This window comes from Mirounga angustirostris, unplaced genomic scaffold (assembly GCF_029215605.1).
Source record: "Mirounga angustirostris isolate CCGP_5_RB_7025 unplaced genomic scaffold, mMirAng1.0.hap1 SCAF_4, whole genome shotgun sequence".
NCBI lineage: Eukaryota > Metazoa > Chordata > Mammalia > Carnivora > Phocidae > Mirounga > Mirounga angustirostris.
In genome coordinates this window covers 3,721,723-3,744,308 of record NW_026991712.1, presented here as the reverse complement: position 1 = coordinate 3,744,308, position 22,586 = coordinate 3,721,723, and the positions used below count along the sequence as shown (strand labels likewise).

The 22,586-nt window shown below is 41.9% G+C and overlaps 1 protein-coding gene across 4 annotated transcripts in view; it reads right to left on the bottom strand.

Moving 5' to 3' along the window:
* TRAPPC9 (trafficking protein particle complex subunit 9) overlaps positions 1–22,586 on the bottom strand; it is a 550,504-nt gene that overhangs the window by 201,275 nt on the left and 326,643 nt on the right. For all 4 annotated transcript variants that reach the window (XM_054512434.2, XM_064587832.1, XM_064587833.1 and 1 more), the window contains one exon: positions 10,507–10,649. In XM_054512434.2, the coding sequence (XP_054368409.1) occupies positions 10,507–10,649 (143 nt within the window). The remainder of the gene's footprint in view (positions 1–10,506; positions 10,650–22,586) is intronic.

Sequence of the window (22,586 nt, the reverse complement as noted above, 5' to 3'; positions counted from 1 at the left end):
ATCAAAATTTGAAATCAGATACAGGTACATTTCATTCTGAATCCTGGTGCTTGTTAAAATTCTAAATTCTTGTTAACTTAAGACCAACTTAATAAATAAATGTAGCGACTTGAAAAAGATCTACCATGATAAAACCCAACATTAAGATTGCTTTTATTATGGGTCTGTGAGCACATGTTCCCCACAGAGTTGAGCTGTCTTACCCCATGGGGGGAAATGGAATTTTTCTAAATGGTCAGGGATAAGTGCTGTGATGTGTCAAGTGGTATGATTTCTATTAATAATGTAATAATGATTACACCCTACACCCTGCTCAGGGGAGAGTATTTTTCACATAGCTCCCAGCAGCAATGTATGAGATTGGATCATTTATTTTAACAGGCTAGAAAGAAATTGCTCCTCAGGCGAGAAGGCTGGGCACTGAGACAGGGGCAGCATGGCCCGATCCATTTCAATCTGGTCCCTGACAACATACCAGCCAGCTTTGTGAATCTCAAAGTAATTGATCTCCTAAATAAAAGTCAGCTGAGACCTATGTACACCCGTGAGGGAGAAGCGGGGAGAAGAGCCATGAAATTCCACCCCCATCTACACTGTGCTTTGGTGTCAAGAACGCACCTGCCTCCTGTCATAACATGCTTCTACCATCAGCCCAGTGAGACGAGCAGGGCCACGGGGAGAGCTCCAGTCAGGGGCAGGAAGGCGGACCTGGGAGAGCCGGCCGCCTCCAAAGACGGGGGCGGGTGGGGGGGGCGGCGGATAAGGGGCCGAATGAAGGACTGCGCACTCCCAGGTCAGAGGACAGCTGACAGAAAGCATGGGTTCTGGTGCCAAGAAGACCCTAATGCACACCATATCGCCTCCGCTCGTGGATGTGCAGCTCAGTCTACGGCCACATCTCCAAAGAGCAACGCCCACTTCAAAGGGTTCTCTGGAGTTTAATGGGACACTGAGCCCAACAGACCCAGGACACTCCCTAGAATACAGTAGGCCCTGAATAAATAGGATTTCCCTTCCCCCTTTCTCTCCCGAAACACTAACATTTGAAAATTACCAGTGAGAAGAACTGCATAAATTATCAATATTCATGACAGAAGCAGATACACAAACAATCCCAAGGGGCAAAACAACTTAATACCCATTTGTATTTTGGTTTTAGAGTAGAGTAGGCTCTGTTTATGCCAGTAACAGTTATCTTCTGATGTCTCTAAGGCTTCCTTCTGCACCGGAATCAGCCTGAATCTCCACCCAGCCTCCGTGCACAGTGGGCCACCCAGCTGCCTGCGCTGCAGGGGCCTGGTAGCCATGACACACGGATGCCAGTCTGTCGCCGGCAAGCTGTGCGGACGCAGAGTAAATCACATACCCTCTCTGGACCTCATTTATAATGCAAATGTGTTGAAATAAGCCATCTCTGGGGATGCTTGACTCTAAAATGACGTGACACTAACAGAAAAATCTTCATCTCTGAGCAAGATGAAAAATAATGAATTCACAATACACCGTGTCACATCAAATTCAATAAAGTGCAAAAACTGAGTGCCCAAATTGAATGCATGATAATTCTGCTATATTCCAGGCCATGCAATTTATATGGGTCCCTAAGGAAAATAGAGCTTAAGTAATTTTTTTAAGTCATGCCTTTTACACAAGAGACACCTGAATAAATGTAGTCTTGGTATTTTACATCTTCAGATCTTCTTTTAGTTATGATGGGGGTTACCTCCTGATAAACCCATCCTAGATTGAAAATTTCAAGCTATATTACAAAGCTGTGATCACTAAGACAGCATGGTACTGGCACAAAAACAGACATATAGATCAATGGAACAGAATAGAGAGCCCAGATATGGACCCTCAACTCTGTGGTCAAATAATCTTTGACAAAGCAGGAAAAAACATGCAATGGAAAAAAGACAGTCTCTTCAATAAATGGTGCTGGGAAAATTGGACAGCCACATGCAGGAGAATGAAACTTGACCATTCTCTAACACCATACACAAAGATAAACTCAAAATGGATGAAAGACCTCAATGTGAGACAGGAATCCATCAAAATCCTAGAGGAGAACATAGGCAGTAACCTCTTTGACATCGGCCACAGCAACTTCTTTCAAGATACATCTCCAAAAGCTAGTGAAACAAAAGCAAAAATGAACTTTTGGGACTTCATCAAGATAAAAAGCTTCTGCACAGCCAAGGAAACAGTCAACAAAACAAAGAGGCAACCCACAGAATGGGAGAAGATATTTGCAAATGACACTACAGATAAAGGGCTGGTATCCAAGATCTATAAAGAACTTCTCAAACTCAACACCCAAAAAACAAATAATCAAGTCAAAAAGTGGGCAGAAGATATGAAAAGACACTTCTCTGAAGAACACATACAAATGGCAAACAGACACATGAAAAAATGTTCATCATCATTAGCCATCAGGGAAATCCAAATCAAAACCACACTGAGATACCACCTTACACCAGTTAGAATGGCAAAAATGGACAGGGAAAGAAACAACAAATGTTGGAGAGGTTGTGGAGAAAGGGGAACCCTCTTCCACTGTTGGTGGGAATGCAAGTTGGTACAGCCACTTTGGAAAACAGTGTGGAGGTCCCTCAAAAATTTAAAAATAGAGCTACACTATGACCCAGCAATCGCACTTCTGGGTATTTACCCCAAAGACACAGATGTAGTGAAAAGAAGGGCCATATGCACCCCAATGTTCATAGCAGCAATGTCCGCAATAGCCAAACTGTAGAAAGAGCCGAGATGCCCTTCAACAGATGAATGGATAAAGAAGATGTGGTCCATATATACAATGGAATATTACTCAGCCATCAGAAAGGATGAATACCCAACCTTTACATCAGCATGGATGGGACTGGAGGAGATTATGCTAAGTGAAATAAGTCAAGCAGAGAAAGTCAATTATCATATGGTTTCACTTATTTGTGGAACATAATGGATAGAATGGAGGACATTAGGAGAAGGAAGGGAAAAATGGGGGCGGGGAATTGGATGGGGAGACGAACCATGAGAAACTATGGACTCTGGGAAACAAACAGGGTTTTAGAGGGGAGAGGGGAGGGCGGATTGGTTAGCCCGGTGATTGGTATTAAGGAGGGCACGTACTGCATGAAGCACAGGGTGTTATACGAAAACAATGGATCATGGATCACCACATCAAAAACCCATGATGTACTGTATGGTGACTAACATAACATAATAAAATTAAAAAAAAAAAAAGAAAATATCATAAATTGAAATGCATTCAATACACTAACCTACCAAGCATCACAGCTGAGCCTGGCCTACCTTAAATGTGTTCAGAACATTGACATTAGTCTACAGTTGGGCAAAAACATCTAACAATGCCTATTTTATAATATCTCATGCAATTTATTGACTACTGTGCTGGAAGTGACAAACAGAAGGGCCGTGTGTGTGCAGAACAACTAACTCTCAGTCTGCCAGTTGCTGACCCGCATAACCGCTGGCTGACTGACAGCACCCCTCCACTGCTCAGCACAACAAGCAAATATCTGCATATCACTGGCCCAGGAAGAGATCCAAATTCCAAGTTCCAAGCATGGTTTCTACTGAGTTCTGATCACTTTCACACCATCTTAAGGTTGAAAAATCGTAAGTCAAGCTATCATTAAGTCAAGGATTTCCTATGCTCGTTCAATCATTCCTTAAGTTTCCTATGTCCCTACCATGGGCCATAGGTGCCAAGCCTTGAGGCACCAGGATTAATAACCAGGCTCTGGACTGCACAGAGCTCAAACTCTAGCCAAGGAAACAGAGCAACAGTTAACAACACTCCTCCATTCTTCCCAGGGAATGGGTGGTAAAACCCTACTCATTCTTCAACATTTAGGACACTTTTTTTTCATTTCCTATGCCACCTTCCCAGCCTTCTCCAGGAAAAAAAAAAAAAAAATCAGGTGTCCTCTCCAATTATATATACATATATACATTTGCTACAATCCTGTAACCCTCACCTCCATCAAGATATATAAGGTTTCATCAGCTCAAAAGATGTTCTTCCTTCTAGGGTGACCACCTGTTTGGGTTTGCCCAGCACTGAGGGTTCTCCCAGGGCAAGGGCATTTCAGAGCTAAAACCTGGGAGGTCCCACGTGCACAGGGACAGTCAGCAACCTGATCCCTGAGAGTCAATTCCTGCCCTGCCCCACCTCAACCTACAGCCCACCGCGCTTCAGACTTTTTCTCCTGTTCTTCTAGAAATTGGTATAAATGAAGTCATACAGTAATCAGCATCACGATTTTGAGCTTATTCGGTGTTGCCGCACATCCCAGTAGTTCGTTTTATTTGAGGGATATTCCTCTGCACGGATATACCGCATTTTGTTTATCCATTCCCCTGCTGATGGGCATTTCAGTAGTTTCCAGTTTGGGGTTATTACAAAGAAAGCCGTTATGAAAATTCTTGCAGGAATCTTTCTGTGAATACAAACGCTTATCTCTCTTGAGTAAACACCTGCGAGGTCACTGGGTAGGTAGACGTCACACTCGGCGAGTAACGGCCTGACGGTGCGTATGCCCTGTTAAACTCCTGTAATTTTTGAAGGCTCCTGCTATTTCATGTTCTTGCCAGCATTTGATCTTGTCAGTCTTAAGTTTGGCAGCACGAGAGGGTAGACAGTGGCATCTAATTGTGGTTTTAATTTGCACTTCCCTAATGATGAGTGATGCTGAGTACTTTCAGGTGAGTGTGGGCCATCTGTACACCTTCCTTTGTGAATATCTGTTCAAATCTTCTGCCCATTTTTTGATTGCCTCTTAGTGTTTATTTTTAAAGACTTCACTATATATGTCAGATATAAGACTTCCGTTGCACACATATGTAACACACATTTTCTCCCAGCATGCAGCCTGCCTTTTGATGAGGTGAAGTTTTTTATTTTGTTAAAATCCATTTTATCAACTTTCTGATTTACGGTTAGTAGTTTCTGATCCCATCTGAGGAAACTTTGCACCAAAGTTACAAAGATACTTTGTTACTTTATCTTTGAAAAGGTTTATAAAATTTTTTCATTTAGGTCTAGAATCTATCTCAAATGAGTTTTTGTGTGTGCTGTGATCTATAGGTGAGTTATTTTTTTCCCCACATATGTACCCAGTTCTTCCAGCACCATTTGTTGAAAAACGTTTTCATTCCACATAAAGTTCTTTTCATACCTTCTTAAAAATAAATTGATCAGGGGCACCTGGGTGGCACAGTCAGTTAAGTGTCTGACTCTTGCTTTTCACTCAGGTCCTGATCTCAGGGTCATGAGATCAAGGCCCAGGACGGGCTCCACGTTCAGCATGGAATCTGCTTAAATTTCTCCTTCTCCCTCTGCCCCTCCCTCCTGTGCTCTCTCTCTCTCAAATAAATAAATCTTTAAACAAAATCATTTGATCATATATGAGAAAGTCTATTTCTAGACTATTATGATCCATCAATCCCTTTGTCTATCTTTCTAACAATAGCACTCGTTTAATTACTGTAACTTTATATTAAGTCTTAAAATCATACCCTACACCCTCCAACTTCTTTTGTCAAGACATGTGTCTAGTCCATTGGCGATAGCCTGTTCCATTTTGAAATAATTTCTAAAACAACTTGTCAATTGCACTAAAAAAAAAAAAAAAAATCCTGTTGGGATTTTCATTGGAATTGCACTGAATTTATAATCCAGTGTGGGAAAACTGGTATCTCAGCAATAATTGATTCTTCCAATCAACAAGCAAGGTATACCTCTCCAATTTTTTAAGTGCTAATTTCCCTGGCCTGTGCTTTGTCATTTTCAGGGTAGAGATCATATGTAAAAAGATCTATCCCTTAAGTGTTATATGATTTTTATTACAATATAAATATTTTCAAAATTTCATTTTCAAATTAATTGCTAGTATATAAAACTATAATTGATTTCTGAATATAATATGGGATCATCCTACAATCTTACTAACTTGACTTATTAGTTCTAATAATCTCTAATAATCTCTTGGCACAGTAGATCTCATGGTAGATATTTATGTACATGATCACATGTATCATGCAAACACATGAATAATAACTATATTTCATTTCCAATTTTTATAGCTTTCATTCTTTTCTCATCTCATTGCTCTGATTAGGTAGAACTGGCAGAAAAGTAATGAATATACTGGCAAGAGCAAACATACTCACCTTGACTGATCCTGAGCTTAGAGAAAAAGTGCTCAGCCTTTCATAATTAAGTACAATGTTAACTATATAATTTTAGGGGTTTGTAGATGCCTTACACCAGGTTGCAGAAGTTCTCCAAGCCTTGTTTACAGTTTCTATCATAAGTGTTGAATTTTATCAGATGATTTTTTTCCCATCAACTGACATCTTATTTTTGTCCTTTATTCTGTTAGTATAGTAACTTCATGCACTGATTTTTCAATGTAAAACAATCTTGTGTTGCTGGATAAAACCCGAATTATACATATTGTGTTCCCTTTTTTATATTGCTGGATCTGATATATTAATATTTGGTTATGAATTTTTTCAATTATGCATACTGGTCACAATATTTACTTTCTCACAATGTCTCTCCCTGGATTTGGCATCAGGGTGAAGGCAGTGTCATAAAATGAGAACTGGAAGTATTCCCTCCCTTGTCTACTTCTGGAAGAATTTTTGTAGAAGTGGTATTATTTCTTTCTTAAAAGCTTGATGTATTTCATAGTGAAGCCATATGAGCCTCAAGTTAGCTGTAATTAAGATTTTAAACTCTAACCGATATGTGACTATCTCAGGGACTCTATTTCATCTCGTGTCAATTTTAGTAATTTTTGTCTTTCAACACACTTTTCATTTGTAAAGTTTATTGGAATACAATTTATCATAAAATACTTTTTATTATTCTTTTAATGTGTACAGGATCTGTAGTGATTCATTCACAGTATTAGTAAATGTGCTTTCTCTTTTAAACTCTGATTGTCCTGGCTAAGGCTTTATTAATTTATTAATCTTTCCAAAGAATCAACTTTTGGTTGCATTGACTTTACATATTATTTTTTCATTTTCTATTTCAATGATCACTACCCTTTACTATTTTTTGAACCATTCAACTTTTCTAACATAAACATTTAGCATCCTATATATCAGCTGGAATTATTTACTAGAACTGTGCATGTTTCCTATATTTGTACTAGTTTCCTGTCTGCTTGTTCTATCAAATACCAAGATACATGTGTTAAAATATTCAACTATAATTGTGGCATTTTCCATTTCTCCCTGAGATGTCAGTTTTATTTTGAAGTTATGTTTTTAGGTACATTTGAGTTTAGGCTTCCTATGTATTCTTGATGATGTGACCATTCTATCAATATAAATTATCCTATCTCTTTTTCTCCTCAAAGTCTATTTGTTTGATATTAATATACCCACACCAACTTTCTTATGATTACTGTTTGAATGGCATATATTTCCCCCCATCTTTGTGCTTTTCAACTGTACATAACTGTTTCTGGTAGTGAACATGTTAATTGACTCTAGTTTTTTTTTAATATAGTCTGACAACTTCCACTTTTAAATACAGTCTTTAGTCCATTTATATTTAATGTAATTCTTGGTACACTGGATTTAAGTCTACCACGTTGCTATCTGTTTCCTATTTGATTGTATGTTCCTAGTTCTTTACTCCTTTCTTGCCACCTCTTCCCCACTTTTCAGTTTAAGTATTTTTTAGTAACCCACTTTTGCTCTTCTGGCTATCTTTAACTTATGATATGGTTGAAGCTAGAATGTGGTAACAAATAACATGTAAGAACTACCATTTCTCCTCTACTCCATTTCCCTTCCATTTCTCTGTGCTATTTCCTGTTGCGTATTTCACTTCTATATAGGATATGCACTACAAAATCAAATGCTCTTATTTTTTCTTTAAATAGTCAATAGTCTTTTAAAGAAATTAAGCAAGGGGAAGAATCTCTGATATTTATTCCCTTGCTATTTCTATTTTTGGGATTCAACATTCCTTAATATAGACCCATGTTTCCATTTGGTATTATTCCTGCCTGATGAGCTTTTATCAGGCTGATAAAACACAAGGATTATGCTCTATCCATCTCTTACCCCACTGAGTCCTTTATATAACATGTGAAACACTGGAGGTATTGATTATAAGAATAAATGAAACATTGAAGGTGCTGGTTTAAAGGTTTACAGTCTGGTAAGTACTTTATTAGAAGTATAGAAACCCAAAGAAGGACCAACCCACTCCATATAGTCATATTCAGGAAAATTTTACAAAAATGGTGACATAGATCATCAATGCCAACAAACATTTCCCAAAATTTGGTTAAGTAAATGAATGACAGTTTAAGAAGAGTTTTAGAAAAAGATGTATGCAAAGACACATTGCAGGAAACTGTCTTGACATACCCAGTGAGAATCTCCACTTGATGTGTGGAGAACTGGGGGGCAAATGGAACTGGGGGCTCAAGAGAAAGGTCTAGGTCAAATCTTTAAGTACCCTAAATATCACAGTAGGGACCTCGAACTTTATCTCCTAAGTACTGGGAAAGTCTTTAAGCCAGACAGTGACGTGGAAACATCTGTATTTACAGGATAATGCAGGAGCAAACCTGGAGGTAGGGGGACCACAAAGGCAACTACTCCTAGAGTCCCAAGGAAAAGGAACCAAGATGTGCAGTGGAATGTAGAGGGTGATCAGGAGACATTTCAGAGTCTCAATCCACAGGATCTGGGGAGGATTAGGCTTAGCAGGGGTGGAAAGGGAGGATTAGAAGAAATCCAATCCCCATCCCAAGAGCAGGAAGAAGACCATGCAAGCCAACAGAAAAGAGAGCAGGGTCAATGGGTGGGGAATTCGGAGCCAAGCAGCACTTGCGCTAACCACCGACTCTTCCAAGTGTGTGTTTGCTCCATTCCACACGGTAGCATTTTTCTCATCTTAAATTGTCATTTAGAGCAGCAGGGGTCGTGACGTGCAAACCGGCTATCAAAAGCGGGGAACAAACGCAACTCAGTGACAACCTGTGCTGCTTCCAAGAACTATTTATATGAGCAGTGGCAGCAGGCGATGCGGGGATGAGAAGGAAACACGGCAGGTACATCATGGAGCAGCCCGAATGCACAGGAAGGGCCTGAAACACGGGAACAGCGAACAGCGTCTGGCAGCAGTCCTGGCCACGGCTCCCCCGGGGCCAAGCGCTTTGATGGTTTATACAACAAACTCAAAACAGAGGCAAGCCTTGGCAAGAAAGACTATTACTCCGTGGACTGAAAAGTGACAGATGATGAAATGTGATGCTAAAAAGCCCAAGCTAAGCCATTAATTCTTGTGAAGCCATTCTCTGATGGCTGGGAAGAAAAATAGTCTTTCCTATAAACTAAAACTACACTTATTATTTGGGGCTGTATCACTTTAAAGGGAGTTTTATATCAACTTTAACATGGGCAGCACCAACCGTCTATTTTACACCGTGGAGTACAGAATCCTTTGTGGGTTTGTGGAGAGGAAGGGGATGCTGCACGTGATGCTCTTCCCCCAGTTCAAGGCCACAGAGGTGCCCGTCACCACTGCCACTTAACTCTACTAAGACTAAACATCACTATCCCACTGCATCCTGCACCCATAGGTAAGGCACAACGGGACATGAAGACAGTCAAGTACTCAGTGCTAATCAGTACCTGTTTCCCGCAGGCTGCTGGCCACTGGGGCAGGGGTCTGAGTGGCAGAGGGTCTCCAGTGGGCAGGAACACCACCCACCACGTTCAGACCGCACCACTCCCAGCTCACCCTAGGTCAAAGTTTCAGATGGGAAATGGTCATTCTCCCGCCTTAGAGAAGAATACCTCTAGGACCTCTGGCCACTTCTGGGTTTGAGGTAGACACAATGTCTGACTTCTCTCCCCCTGATGGAAGACAAGACCTGGAGAAGTAACTAGGAGGAAAATTTCTGTCCAAGAAGGGCTCTCTGGGCAGAAACAGACCAGTGCTCCAGACGGCTGGGAGCTCCACGAACGGAGGTGCCTAGATGCTGGACAGCCTGGAGGGGCACACAGTTTTCCTGGGATGCCAGCAGTGACACAGAAAAAGACGTAGGACTCCCCCAGGAGTGCCCGGACACAGGGCTAGTGGCCGAACCCCCTACCAACAGGAGAGCTGAACCAGACTGAAGCCAGGACCAGGCTCAGGGCAATGCATGGAAAACGTGTCCTATACAATGATGACCACAAACAAGCATGTTGCAACATTAACATCACGGTTATGCCACCTGAGAAGGTGTAAAGCCCATCCACTCACAACTAACTGAAAAAAGCGTTTCTGTATAATGCCTGTTTTTCTGATGCAGAACCTAAGTCTCAGGGAAGCTAAGCAACTTGGCACAGTGGTTTGGATTTGACTAGAGGTGGGACAAAGAGGAACACGGAGGTCAGAATTCCAAACGCAGTGCTGCGGGACTCTAGAAAAAGGCCATGACAGAGCAGAGATCGGTTTACCTGGTTGCCGGCAGAGTACTGACTCGGGTGAAGAATACAGATGGCTCGGCTTCCACGTGCAGCCCCAGGGAGAGGTTCCTATAGTACCCTTCAACGTGGCCCGGACCTCCAGAGTATTTGAAATTCAGGATAGCTTCCAGGGTCTGAAATGATAAAAAAACGGTAAGTTAACAATGCCGAAGTTGATCAGCATTCTTCCAGAAGGCAGGCCTCACTTAGGTAAGGCTGAAGAGAACCCCAACTGGGCAACTCCAACACCTGGCATGCACCTGCACCATCTTTCCTATGATGCCCCCTGTGTCTGCACTTACAATGCCCAGCCCAGACACGCACATGGAAAAAGGCTCCAAAATCCTTCTGTGGCTTATAGAGCATTTTAGAGAGGAAAACACATTTCCATCAGCATCACTTAAACACAGAGATGAGGGGGTGGGGAGGGGATGACCCTTCTCTCGGAGGTAGCATCTGGCTCCCCAGCCGGAGGTCAGTAAAGCTGACGAGCTACAAACTCATCAAAGAGATGAGGTCACAGGGCAACTGTGGGGCCAGAAGGCCAAGGAGGTACAAGGCCCTTCTAGAAGGTAAGGTAGGGACACCGGTCAGCAAATGTAGAGCCAGCCACCACACAGGCCAGCAGAAAGGCATTAGCGCTCAAGGTCAATGAATTGCTAAAGGCTGAGGAAGGGCTCTAATAACAGGGAAGACCCCCTGGGAGCCCAGACAAGAAGGAAGGCCCCACCCACTCTTCACCATGGACCTCCCTGGGGATACATACTAAGGACTGGCCAGGGTGCAGGACAGCAGAGGGGGCCTTCCGCGGTAGCACAGGCATGGAGGAGGGGGTCAGCAACCACTGAAGGAAGGGTATGAAACCAAAACCTCAGCCTCAACCCCACCCTCCCCTCTCATCCCCCCATCCAGACCCCTCTTTCTCCTCTGAAGCAAAACCCTAAGCCGCTGGAGGAGGGGCACCCAATGACAAGGGCACAAAGGCAGGGACAAATATCCATTCCCGTGGGGGGGTGGGGAGGGCAGAAGCTAGTCCCGAGCCAGAATCCCGTACCAGTGCAGTTAGAGGTCCCCCACCACCGAGCCGGGCTGGAAACCCACTCATCCACAACGCCCACCAGATACTAGGCAGAGATGGGCTGCTCGGTGAGGGAGGAGCAGGGAGGCCAAGGGAGCCCAACACAGAAGACCCAGGTGCACAGTGTGGGACAAGGACAGCAGAGAAGTCCCGTCTGCTCCTGCCACCAGCCCCAGTGGGGAAGGAACAAAGGTGTGGAAAGACCCCACCCATGTTGCTGGCATGCAGGGAGGGCTGAGGATGGAGGATGACCATTCTGGGAGAAACGCTTGGCACCTCAGTTCCCTCCCCCTCCCCCGCCCATACAAGACAACACCAGAGGAATTTGGAGGCTGTGGGGCACCCAGGTAACCATAGCAACAAGAAATCTCAAACCCAGCTCAACCCCTCACTAGAGTGACTCAACCTTCCACGTGAAGTCCTAACAGAGGCATCAGCAGACTATGGCCCGTGAGCCAAATGTGGCCTGCAGCTGGTTTCACATGCCCCGAGAGCAGTTTTTACCGTTTTAAAAGGTTGTAGAACAACAACAATGGAAAAAAAAGAGCATACAACGCTGACCACTTGTGGCCGGCAAAACTGAAATATTTACCATATGGTTCTTTATGTAAAAAGCTTACTGATGAACTGTAAGAAGAAAACAGAAGTAGATCCTCGTGACCGTGGATGAGGGTGTGGTGTCACAGAGAGGACACCCAAAGCACCAGCAACAAGGGACAAGAGGCCAGTGTCATGGAAACCCAAGGAAGGCAGACCTTCGGGAAGACGGGCCAGAACGCCCCCTGCTGCAGCCAAGCTTGGAAAAAGGGGTGTGGGACAGTACCCACGTCTGGCCAGCAGTTGCCTGCGGGTGACGCTCGTGGAAGTCAGAGCTCACGGAGCCCAGAGAAACCAGAGAAATGGGTGGCACTGGCCACGGCCAACTGGGGCTTCAAAGCTGTGCGCTCCAGGTGGGGCCTAAGCATCGCGTCCCCTGGTAGGAGCAAAGTGAGCACAGAAGGAGCCACCTGCCTTCCTCCCCACGTTCAAGAGCCAGTTATTTCGATAAACCTTCCTGGCAAGCACAGTGTTTGGCCTCCGGTCCGTGCTTTCACTGACCTGTTTCTCCCTTCCAGGGGAAAGGCGGCCACAGCTACAGACTTTTTTAAAATGAAGAACACACCCTCTATGTGCACGTCTTCAGAGACAGGGCACCCCGAGGAGGACAATGACTTTCCCGAGAGACTCGAGACGTGCGGAGCAGGACGGTGCAGCAGGCGGGGAGCAGGTGCAGAGGCCAGGCTCAGTGCGGCCCGCTGGCTCCCCGAGGTTCTGGGCACGCCTTCCGTCCACTCTCAGCCCGCTTCTCCACTGTGACACGGGGACAAGAATGAGCACCTAGCTCAGCACAGATTCGCTGAGAAAATGCAGCAGCAGAGCAAGTAGACACTCATTGAAAAGAATTCCTTTCGGGCGCCTGGGTGGCTCAGTTGGTTAAGCGACTGCCTTCGGCTCAGGTCATGATCCTGGAGTCCCGGGATCGAGTCCCGCATCGGGCTCCCTGCTCAACAGGGAGTCTGCTTCTCCCTCTGCCCTCTTCCCTCTCGTGCTCTCTGTCTCTCATTCTCTCTCTCAAATAAATAAATAAAATCTTTAAAAAAAAATAAAAATAAATAAAAAAAAGAAAAGAATTCCTTTCTCCCTCTGACCTCGCCATCTGATACCTGGAGGCAACATGACTTAAAATGGGAAGAAACCGGAAATGGATTTCAGTGCTGTTTCTACCCTATTTTTTATCACAGTAAGATATATAAAATAAAATTTGCCATTTCGACCATTTTTAAATGTACTGTTGTGTGGCATGACATACATCCGCAGAGTTGTGCAATCATCACCACCCTCCATCCGTAGGCAGAGCTTTTTCACTTTCCCAAACTGAAACTCTGTCCCCATTAAACACTAACCCCCTGCTGCCCTCCCCCAGGCCTGGATACGACCGTGCTCTTTCTGTCTCTATGAATTAGAGGGCTCTCGGAACCTCCTGTAAAAAGAGTCCTAGCTTTTGTCCTTTGGGGACTGGTTTATTTTACTCAGCTTCATGTCTTCAAGGGTTGTACATGGTGGAACAGGTGTCAGAACGTCCATTTTAAAGCTGGAGCTAAACACTCCACTGCACGCACAGGCCACATTTTATCTATCTGTTGAGGGACACTTGGGTTTCTTCGACTTTTCAGCTATTGTGAATAACACTGCCATGAGCATGGGTAGACACACAGCGGTCCTGAGATGGTGCTTTCAGTCCTTAGGGTACTCATTTCTTTATATATTTGTTTTAGGGATTACCATGCCATTTTCCATGGTTGCGAGATCATCTTATGTTCCCACTGACAGAGCCAGAAAATATCAGTTCCAATTTCTCCACATCCTTGTCAACATCTGTTATTTCCTGTTTCATAGGTTTGTTTGTTTTTTATAATAGCCCTCCTAACAGGTGTGAAGTGATATCTCTTTTTGGTTTTGATTTGCATTTTCCTAATGACTAGTGATACTGAGCATCTTTTCATGTGCTTACTGGCCCTTTATTATTGTTTTTGGAGAAATGTCTGTTCAAGCTTTTGAGTCATTTTAAAAGCTCACTTCCCACACCTCTTCTTCAAGGTCTTTCACACCTAGAAGCTTATAGGTTCCCTTCAACTTCTGTACCACCAGGAATGTCTTCACTGTGCCTAAATGTGATATAAAGCCACACCTGATCCAAGAGGACATCTACACTTCCTCACTTAAAAAGGGCTCTAGAAAATATTCAAGAAAACAAACATTCTGAATAATGGCCTTGAAACGCCCAAACCTGTGAAGTAACACAAATGTCACACGGACTTTGTTTTTTTTTAAGGTAAACTAAAAGTCCAGGGAGTGATGTAGTAGAAATCACCTAGGAAGGCAGCAAAAAATTCCTGGGGATACATAACAATCAAGTACTACATAACAAAGAAGAAATAGTCTGTGTTTCTATTTTCTTGGGATTGGCTATGTCTTTTGCTCTGTAAAGAACCAAGGAAAAGATAGGATTACAGGGAAAATAATTTATAAAAATCAAGCAAATTAAAGATTTTGTGGGGGCGCCTGGGTGGCTCAGATGGTTAAGCATCTGCCTTCAGCCCAGGTCATGATCTCAGGGTCCTGGGATTGAGTCTCGCATCGGGCTCCCTCCTTGGCGGGGAGCCTGCTTCTCCCTCTCCCCCTACTGTTCCCCCTGCTTGTGCTCTCTCGCTCTCTCTGTCAAATAAATAAATAAAATCTTAAAAAAAAAAAAAGATTTTGTGAAATTATTGAGTATTACTGCCTTCCTTTTTTAAAAAACAAACAAAAAACCTCTCCTTGGCTCTATAAAATTAGAATATTTTAATAAAAACAGAAAGTGGGTGGGTAAGGTAAAAGACATAGGATGCTCCAACTTTTTATTCAATCACAAAATAATGAGAAGCAATGTGCTACTCTACCCTAAGACTTCCCCTTCTCAGAGTATGCTGCAGTCCTTACTTGGAAAAAATACTATTACAGAAATCAGTAATGGGCAAGGAACTGAAGAAAAAAAGTTCCTAGGCATACAATTTATTATTTGAGCTAAAATAAAAGGTCTTTCAGTGGTTACCTTTTATTGTGCACCTACTAGGTACCAAATACCATGATAAGTCATCTACACACACGGACTCTAATGTTCTTAAGAGTCCTACAAGGAAAGCCCTGTTTGCATAACCAACTGAGCCACCCAGGCGCCCGCCCTGTTTGCATAAACAAGGCTCAGAGCTGTTACGTGACTGGTCCAGGCCACACACCCAGGAAGCAGCACATCCAGGATTTAAATGCAGAGCCACGTGGCTGCACAGCCCGCTCTCTTGCCATTTTTGTAAACTACTCAGAAGAGCATTCATTCATCCATCCACCCACTCACTCACTGACCCTGAACAAATGTCTACTATGTGTAAAGGATAATGGCAGAAGGCATGATGCCACCTATGGGGACTCAAGTCTAGCTAAAGACACAAGCCAGAGACATCTTTAGATAAACTGTTATATGTTACAGAGAAGTATCCTAGGATATATGGAGATACCAAAGACTATTACACCTGGAAGGCCAGGAGTTGGATAAGAAGGAACAACATCTCAGCAAGAAAGGCAGAATTAGGCAACTGTTAAATTGAGAATGGATAAACAGAGAAAAATAAAGTCTAGTTCTTGAAAATATCAATAAATATGACAATCCTCTAAGGTAGTCTGATCAAAAAAAGAAGAAACTAATTACCAATATCAAAAATGAAAATGAATGTCAGCAGGGATCCTACACACATTCAAAGGATAATAAAATAGTGCAAACAATTTAGTGCCAATAGATTCAACTTGAATAAACACATCACCAAACGGAACCAGGAAAAAATAGAAAACCTGAGAGCCTCATGTCAACTGAAGACACTGGATTCACAACTGAAAACAGCCCTCCTAAAGGAAGGCCAAGGCCAGGTGGTTTCCCCACTGAATTCTATCAAAGCCTCAGGTTAGAGACAATACCAGTTTTATACAAACACCTTCAGAAAATAGAGGAAACATCCCCCTTTGTTTTATGAGGGCAGTCTTACCCAAATACTAAAATAACACACAGTTTACATGGAAAGAAAACCACAGATCTATATCCATCATGAATTTAGATGTAAAAAATCCTAAATTCAGTAACAGATAAGATGAAAAACACATCATGACCAAGTAAGTTTATCTCAACAATGCAAGGTTGGTATAACACCAGAAAATCAGTTAACTTTCATTCACAATATTGAGACTATTACTAGACAATAAAGAAAAGCCACATGATCACCTCAATAGCATCAGAAAATACAGTTGACAGAGTTCAAAACCCACTTAAGATTTTTTTTTTAAAAATCTCCACAAACTAGGCATAGAAAGGAATATCCTCAATCTACAAAGTGCACCCATGAAAAACTTTTGCAGTTTAAAACCACATATCATGGTAAACTAAATGTTCAGATTTTAATCTGGATTAAGGCAGGGACATAGCTGTCATTACTCCTATCAATATTGTACTTGAGATCCTAGCTAGTTCAATAAGGCAAGAAAAAGAAATTAAAGGCATACATGCCAGAAAGGAAGTAAAACTGTCTGCTCACAGACAACATTATCATGTACCAAAAAAACCCAAAATCTTATAAGGAATCTGCTAGAACTCTCAGAAATTGCTGGTGTTAATATAAAATAGCACAATCACTTTAGAAAACAACTAGTCAGAATTCCTTACAAACTTAAAAAATTAACATATTATTCAGCAATAAAACTCCTACCAAGAAAAATAAAAAGACCTATCCACACAAAGGCATGTATGTAAATATCCATGGAAATTTTATTCATAATAATCCCAAACTGGAAATAACCTCAATGTCCAAGAAGAGGTAGGTGACTAGATTAATTGTAGTACATCCATAAAATGGAATACTACTCAGCAACAAAATGGAACAAACTACTGATACACACAACATGCAAGAATCTTAAAAACATTATTCTAAGTGAAAAAGGCAGTACGCTATACTACATGCTTGCATGTATAGGAGATGCTGGAAAAGGTTAGTCTTTAGTGACAAAAAGCAGATCAGTAGTTGACTGGGGTTGGGGCAAGAAAGGATTGACTATAACGGGGTCAGGGAAACTTTTGGGGGTAATGAGAATATTTTACATCGTGGTGGTGGTGGTGGTGGTGGTTACATGGGATATACATCTGTCAAAATTCGTCAAACTGTACAGTTCATGTGGCTGCATTTTATAGAAAGCAATTTATACTCAAACTTGGTTTCTGACCATTTATAGGCACACAATCACTTGCAAACATTAAAAGACTCCAAGTAACAGTGTGGGCCACACTGATGGGGGACTGCTCATGTCTCAGTACAAACATGCTACGTCAGGATTCCCAGGTTCTACAGCAAAAACCATCCAGTGAAATTATGATTTATCACAATTAAAACTTCACATGATCTGGGAAAAGTCATATCCTTCCTCTAGTTCCCCATATCCTCATCTGTAAAATCAGAGTTGTGCCAGATACTACCTAAGGTTCTTACCAGTTCCTAAATAAACTATTATTATTCATTCTGTATTACTGTTTCATGATTTCTAATCTAAATAAGGCTCTTGCCAGAGAGAAACCATCACCCTGTACAGTATCCTAATTTATATGTCTAAGATACAGATCTCTAATTTTTAAAAACCCTAATTGGACCTGTCACCACAGATTTCCTTCTGCTCTATTTCTGTGATAGGACATAAGATTAATAGCTGTGATATGATCCACTTAATAAGTCAAACATTCAGGACCAGAGGTCCCAGCTGGGGTTCATTCCCAAGAGACCAGACCTACGGTTTACTTAAGGTCAATGAAACATACAAATGAAAGCCATACCATTACTTTCCAGTTAATTAGCACTTTCAGCCAAAGTCTTTCTTCAGTGTTAATTATGCCTTAAAGACACCAAGTGACTACAAATTAAATGGTCCATCCCCAATAATGCAGGAATGGACAATGAGCAACACCAGCCATCAAAATGGCTCATACTCAAGAGGCACAGCAGTCCCTCAGTGGCTGAGATGGGTTGGGACACCAGGTTCACATGGAGGGGGATGTGGCTGGGACCATTAAAAGACCAAGTCAGAAATCTGATTTTGGGGAACAAGAAAAGCAGCCATTTTCACATCTTTTTTTGTGAAGTGTATGTTGATATGATTTGACCTTTTTTATTAAATTGACCTATCAGTCCTTTTTCTTCTAGACTTATAGGTTTTATATATTAAGGGAATTACTCCTTGCCTGTGATATAAATCACAAATATTTTTCAAAGTTGGACACTGTCTTTGGCACTGTTTATGTGCCTTGCAGAAATGGTTACCATTCTTCTAGTTAACGCATCAATCTTTTACAACTCTTGCACTTTTTATGGTTCCTGAATCATGGTTGGAAACACCCTCCACTCTGAAGTTATAAAATCTAATTCTGTTTTCTTCTGCTACTTTAAAGTTTGTCTTTGAAACTTTTACCTTCAATATTATCTTAAATTGACAGAAAAGTTGAAAGTACAAAAAAATTCCCCATTACCTAATGCAAAAATTGTTCACATTTTATCCCATTGTTTTAGAATTCTCTGTCAAGTCTCTTTCATAAAATATATAGATAAATATAAGATAATGTCTGCAAGGTTTCTCCTCTGTTTAGTTCCTATTTTCCCCTAGTAATCAATAAGTAATTTGTGTGGAGATGCTTTGAGAATTGGTAAATACCTTACTCATTAAATTTTCACCCACTAGCACAGCATCCACTGATAGTCTTCTAACATCATCATTCATTTCACATTTATTAGATGCCAATCTACTGTAAGAGATTTTTCTTCCCCATTTATTTGGTTAATATCCACATGGATTAATGGCTTCTTGTTCTATACAATGGGTTATAATCTGTTACGGTCATTACTCATGCTGACACGCAGACTATCCCCAGTCTGGCATCTGTTCGAGCTAGCTGCTGTGTCCTGTGACACGCCCTCATTGATCTTTAAGCAATTCCTTACTTTATGGAACAACAGGATGTTCTGGGATCACCTCATATTTTTCCTGCCCTGGAAACTAGCCATTTCTCTGAAGAAGACTGGATCATTTTTGTGGGGAATGATAACAAGAAATGGGTCCTAGATGTGCTCATTGCTACTAAGATGCTCTTGCTCTGAGGCTGAGGTGCACGCATATGCCTGTGCCTATATATGCACACACACATATGTGTTGATACCTATTTCTGTATCTATTTTTATATAGACACAGGTGTATATATATATATATATATATATGGATAATGATATAGAAATCTCCACAAACTGGGAGTTCATAGTGAAACCTCAAGTTCCAAACTTAGACAAGATTCATTTGAATCTCCCCCCTTTCCACATGTGTAACAACCTTCTCTAACTGTGAGAAATGGAGGTCCCATCGTCTTCAATGTATTTACTCAACTGCTCACACATAAGGTACACAGAAAGTGGTGTCGTAATTGCTAATACATACTATTACAAAGAGCAAATCTACCAAATGAGGTCTGATATTTGTCAGTACTTCCTTTTTGATGTAAGGTGAACCTTACATACAGGGAAAGTATACAGCCAAGTATACAATTAAGTTTTGATAAATATATTCCCCATGTAACTATCAGCCTAACAAAGATACAGAACACTTCCACCAACCAGGGAAGTTCCCCTGTGCCCCCTTCTAATCCAAGACAGACATTCTCATGGGCAACTACTTTTCTGAAAATTTTTACCACGGATTAGATTTGCCTTCCCTTGGATTTCACATAAATAGAATCATATAGTATGTTCTCTTTTATAGGTGGGTTCCCTTGTGCAACATGTCTTCCAGCTTCATCCACGTTATTGTGTAGATGGATACAGATCATGACAGATGCAGATATATATTTTTTCATTGCTCAGTAGTATTCCATTGTAAAAATACACCACAATCTGCTTATCCATTCTCCAATTCATAGGCATTTGAGTTGTTCCCAAGTTGAGGATAATAAAAGTCAAACTGCTATTAAAAAAATTCTTGTGCAAGATTTTTGTGGGTATATATTTTCATTTCTCTTGGATAAACACTTAGGATTGAAAATGTTGGGTCATTATGACAGATGTATATTTGATTTAATAAGATCTACAGTTTTCCAAATTAGGTTTACCATTTTATACTCCCACTAACAACATAAGAGAGTTCCAGTTGCTCCACATCCTTGCCAACATTAGGTGTTGTCAATTTTTCTAAATTATGATTATTCTGGTAGATGTGTATCTCATTCTGGTATGAATTTATGTTTCCAGTTGGCTAGATCTTATTCATGTCCTGGTTGACAAGAGTGCATATGGAGAACATCTCCAATGAATAATCAACAAACACAGGATGCAAGTGGATGGACATCCAACCCTGGCTCATGTGTGCTGCTAGGTGAGCAGACTACAAAAAAAACAGGAACAAAGCAGAACACACAGCAACTAGTTCAAGAGAGAGGTGGCCATCCTCATTCAAAAACACCCAGTATCAAGCATGACAGTGGCCTTGGGTAGGGTCAAGCAAAAACACTAAGAAAGGAGAGAGAGATCCACAAAGTAGTTTTGGTAGGAAACAAAATGTGCCAGTATCTGCTCACTCTGTCAGATCCACGTAGCCAATTTCCACCTTCAGAGTCAAGTGAAAGGCACACCTCTCCTCCGTGGAGGCATGCAGTATCCTGTGGCCCCCCCACAGGACACAGCTCAGTGCTTCGGAATGGGCCTGCTCCCACCTCGACTGTGGTCCATAGAGACAGAACTCAAAGCATTCCAACATTAGGCTCTGGCACCTGGTACTCATGGAAAGCTGAGTACATCAGTGTGGAAGAGAGAAAGAGCTCAAATCCACATCTTAGAATCCTGGCCCCAAACCAAATGCACTATGAGATCTCATCCAATGTTAAATCTGTGACAAGTCTGTCTTTGATCTCATTAGCCCTGGCATCCTCCCTCACACTGCTGCACCTTCATTACGTCCCTAATAGCATTCTAGCCTTAGAGAGTGGAATCACAATCCCTCCACTGCCAGTGTATGCTCCTGCTCTAATAGGCACAGGGCCATGTGGTCTGTTAACCAAGGCTGAAAACGTGGAGTTCATTTACTCAAATGGTTGGAATGCAATTAGGGCTTTACTCAAGAGAGGTACAAGAATCAGAAAGGCTCAATTCACAGAGAAGGAAGGATACTTTTTTGTTAATGAGGACTAAGTAGCCAGGTTCTTATTTTGGGGAGCTGTAAGTATACCAGATAAACAGTGGGAGGGTCTCCCAGTATACTATGTACTTCCCTGAATGAGGTTTTTTTTTAAAAAAATGTAACTATTATCCACTTTTTTATAGGTAAGGAAACTTAAACAGAATGATTTAATGTGCCCAACAGTTAAATAGTTAAAATACCAGCTATATTTAAATCCAAAACTTATGTTCCAGTCATTAAACCATGGAGTGTGTTCAACTTTTCCTTCCCTAATTTTCACTTCCATGTTTTGACAAAAGACTTAAGGATGTCTGTGCATATGGAAGGTTCATAGCAGAAGCTCACTGATCCACTCTCCTTAACAGAAAGCTACACTTTTATGCTATCATTCCAGCCACATCCCTAAGACCTGATGATGAAGGTCAGAGTACATGGATTGGGATGTGTTAGACACCTGCTCTATCCAGGGCTGCTCTGAACTCTGGAAAAGTAGACACAAGGTCCATCATTGATCTCTGCATTGACCTTTTCATTTAACAACTGCATGGTCTGCCCATTGAATATGATTCCACCCATCACAAATCTAAAAGGTCCATCTAGGTTGCAAACAGAAAAATTGTGATCGACAGATAACCCTGTATCCATCTTCTAGGAGCAGGAACCCACTAACATCAAAATCAAATGGAGTGATGCTAACACTAAATATGTTGTGGAGTCTGCAGCTATCTTGGAATGTGTGATACTCACCTCAAGAGTGGAACCAAAGGAGTTGCCATCTCTTCTTTCCCCTCCTGAGAAGGAGTCACAAAAAGCATGCAACTCCCTCAAGATTATCAGCAGTGCCTAATCTACCACCAGCTGCTTTCCACCCAAGCTCCCCTAGTCAAGATTACATGACAGTTATGGCATGGTGGAGAGACTCATGACCTCAGTGCATACCAACATTGCTTCCCAGAGGATGGGGTGACCCCTTTGACAAAGTGTAGCTTGATGGCCTTGCTCAGAACATCATGCCTGCATCCACTGACAGTACCAAGGCCAGTGGTCAAGTGGCAAGGTCATCCCTGGGCTGAATGGGTACACACTGGCAAGGCCTTCTCTGTCCCCCTGCCAAACAGGTGTGAGGGATATGATCTACTGTCTAGAGGTGGCCATTTCTGATGACATCAAGAAGGTG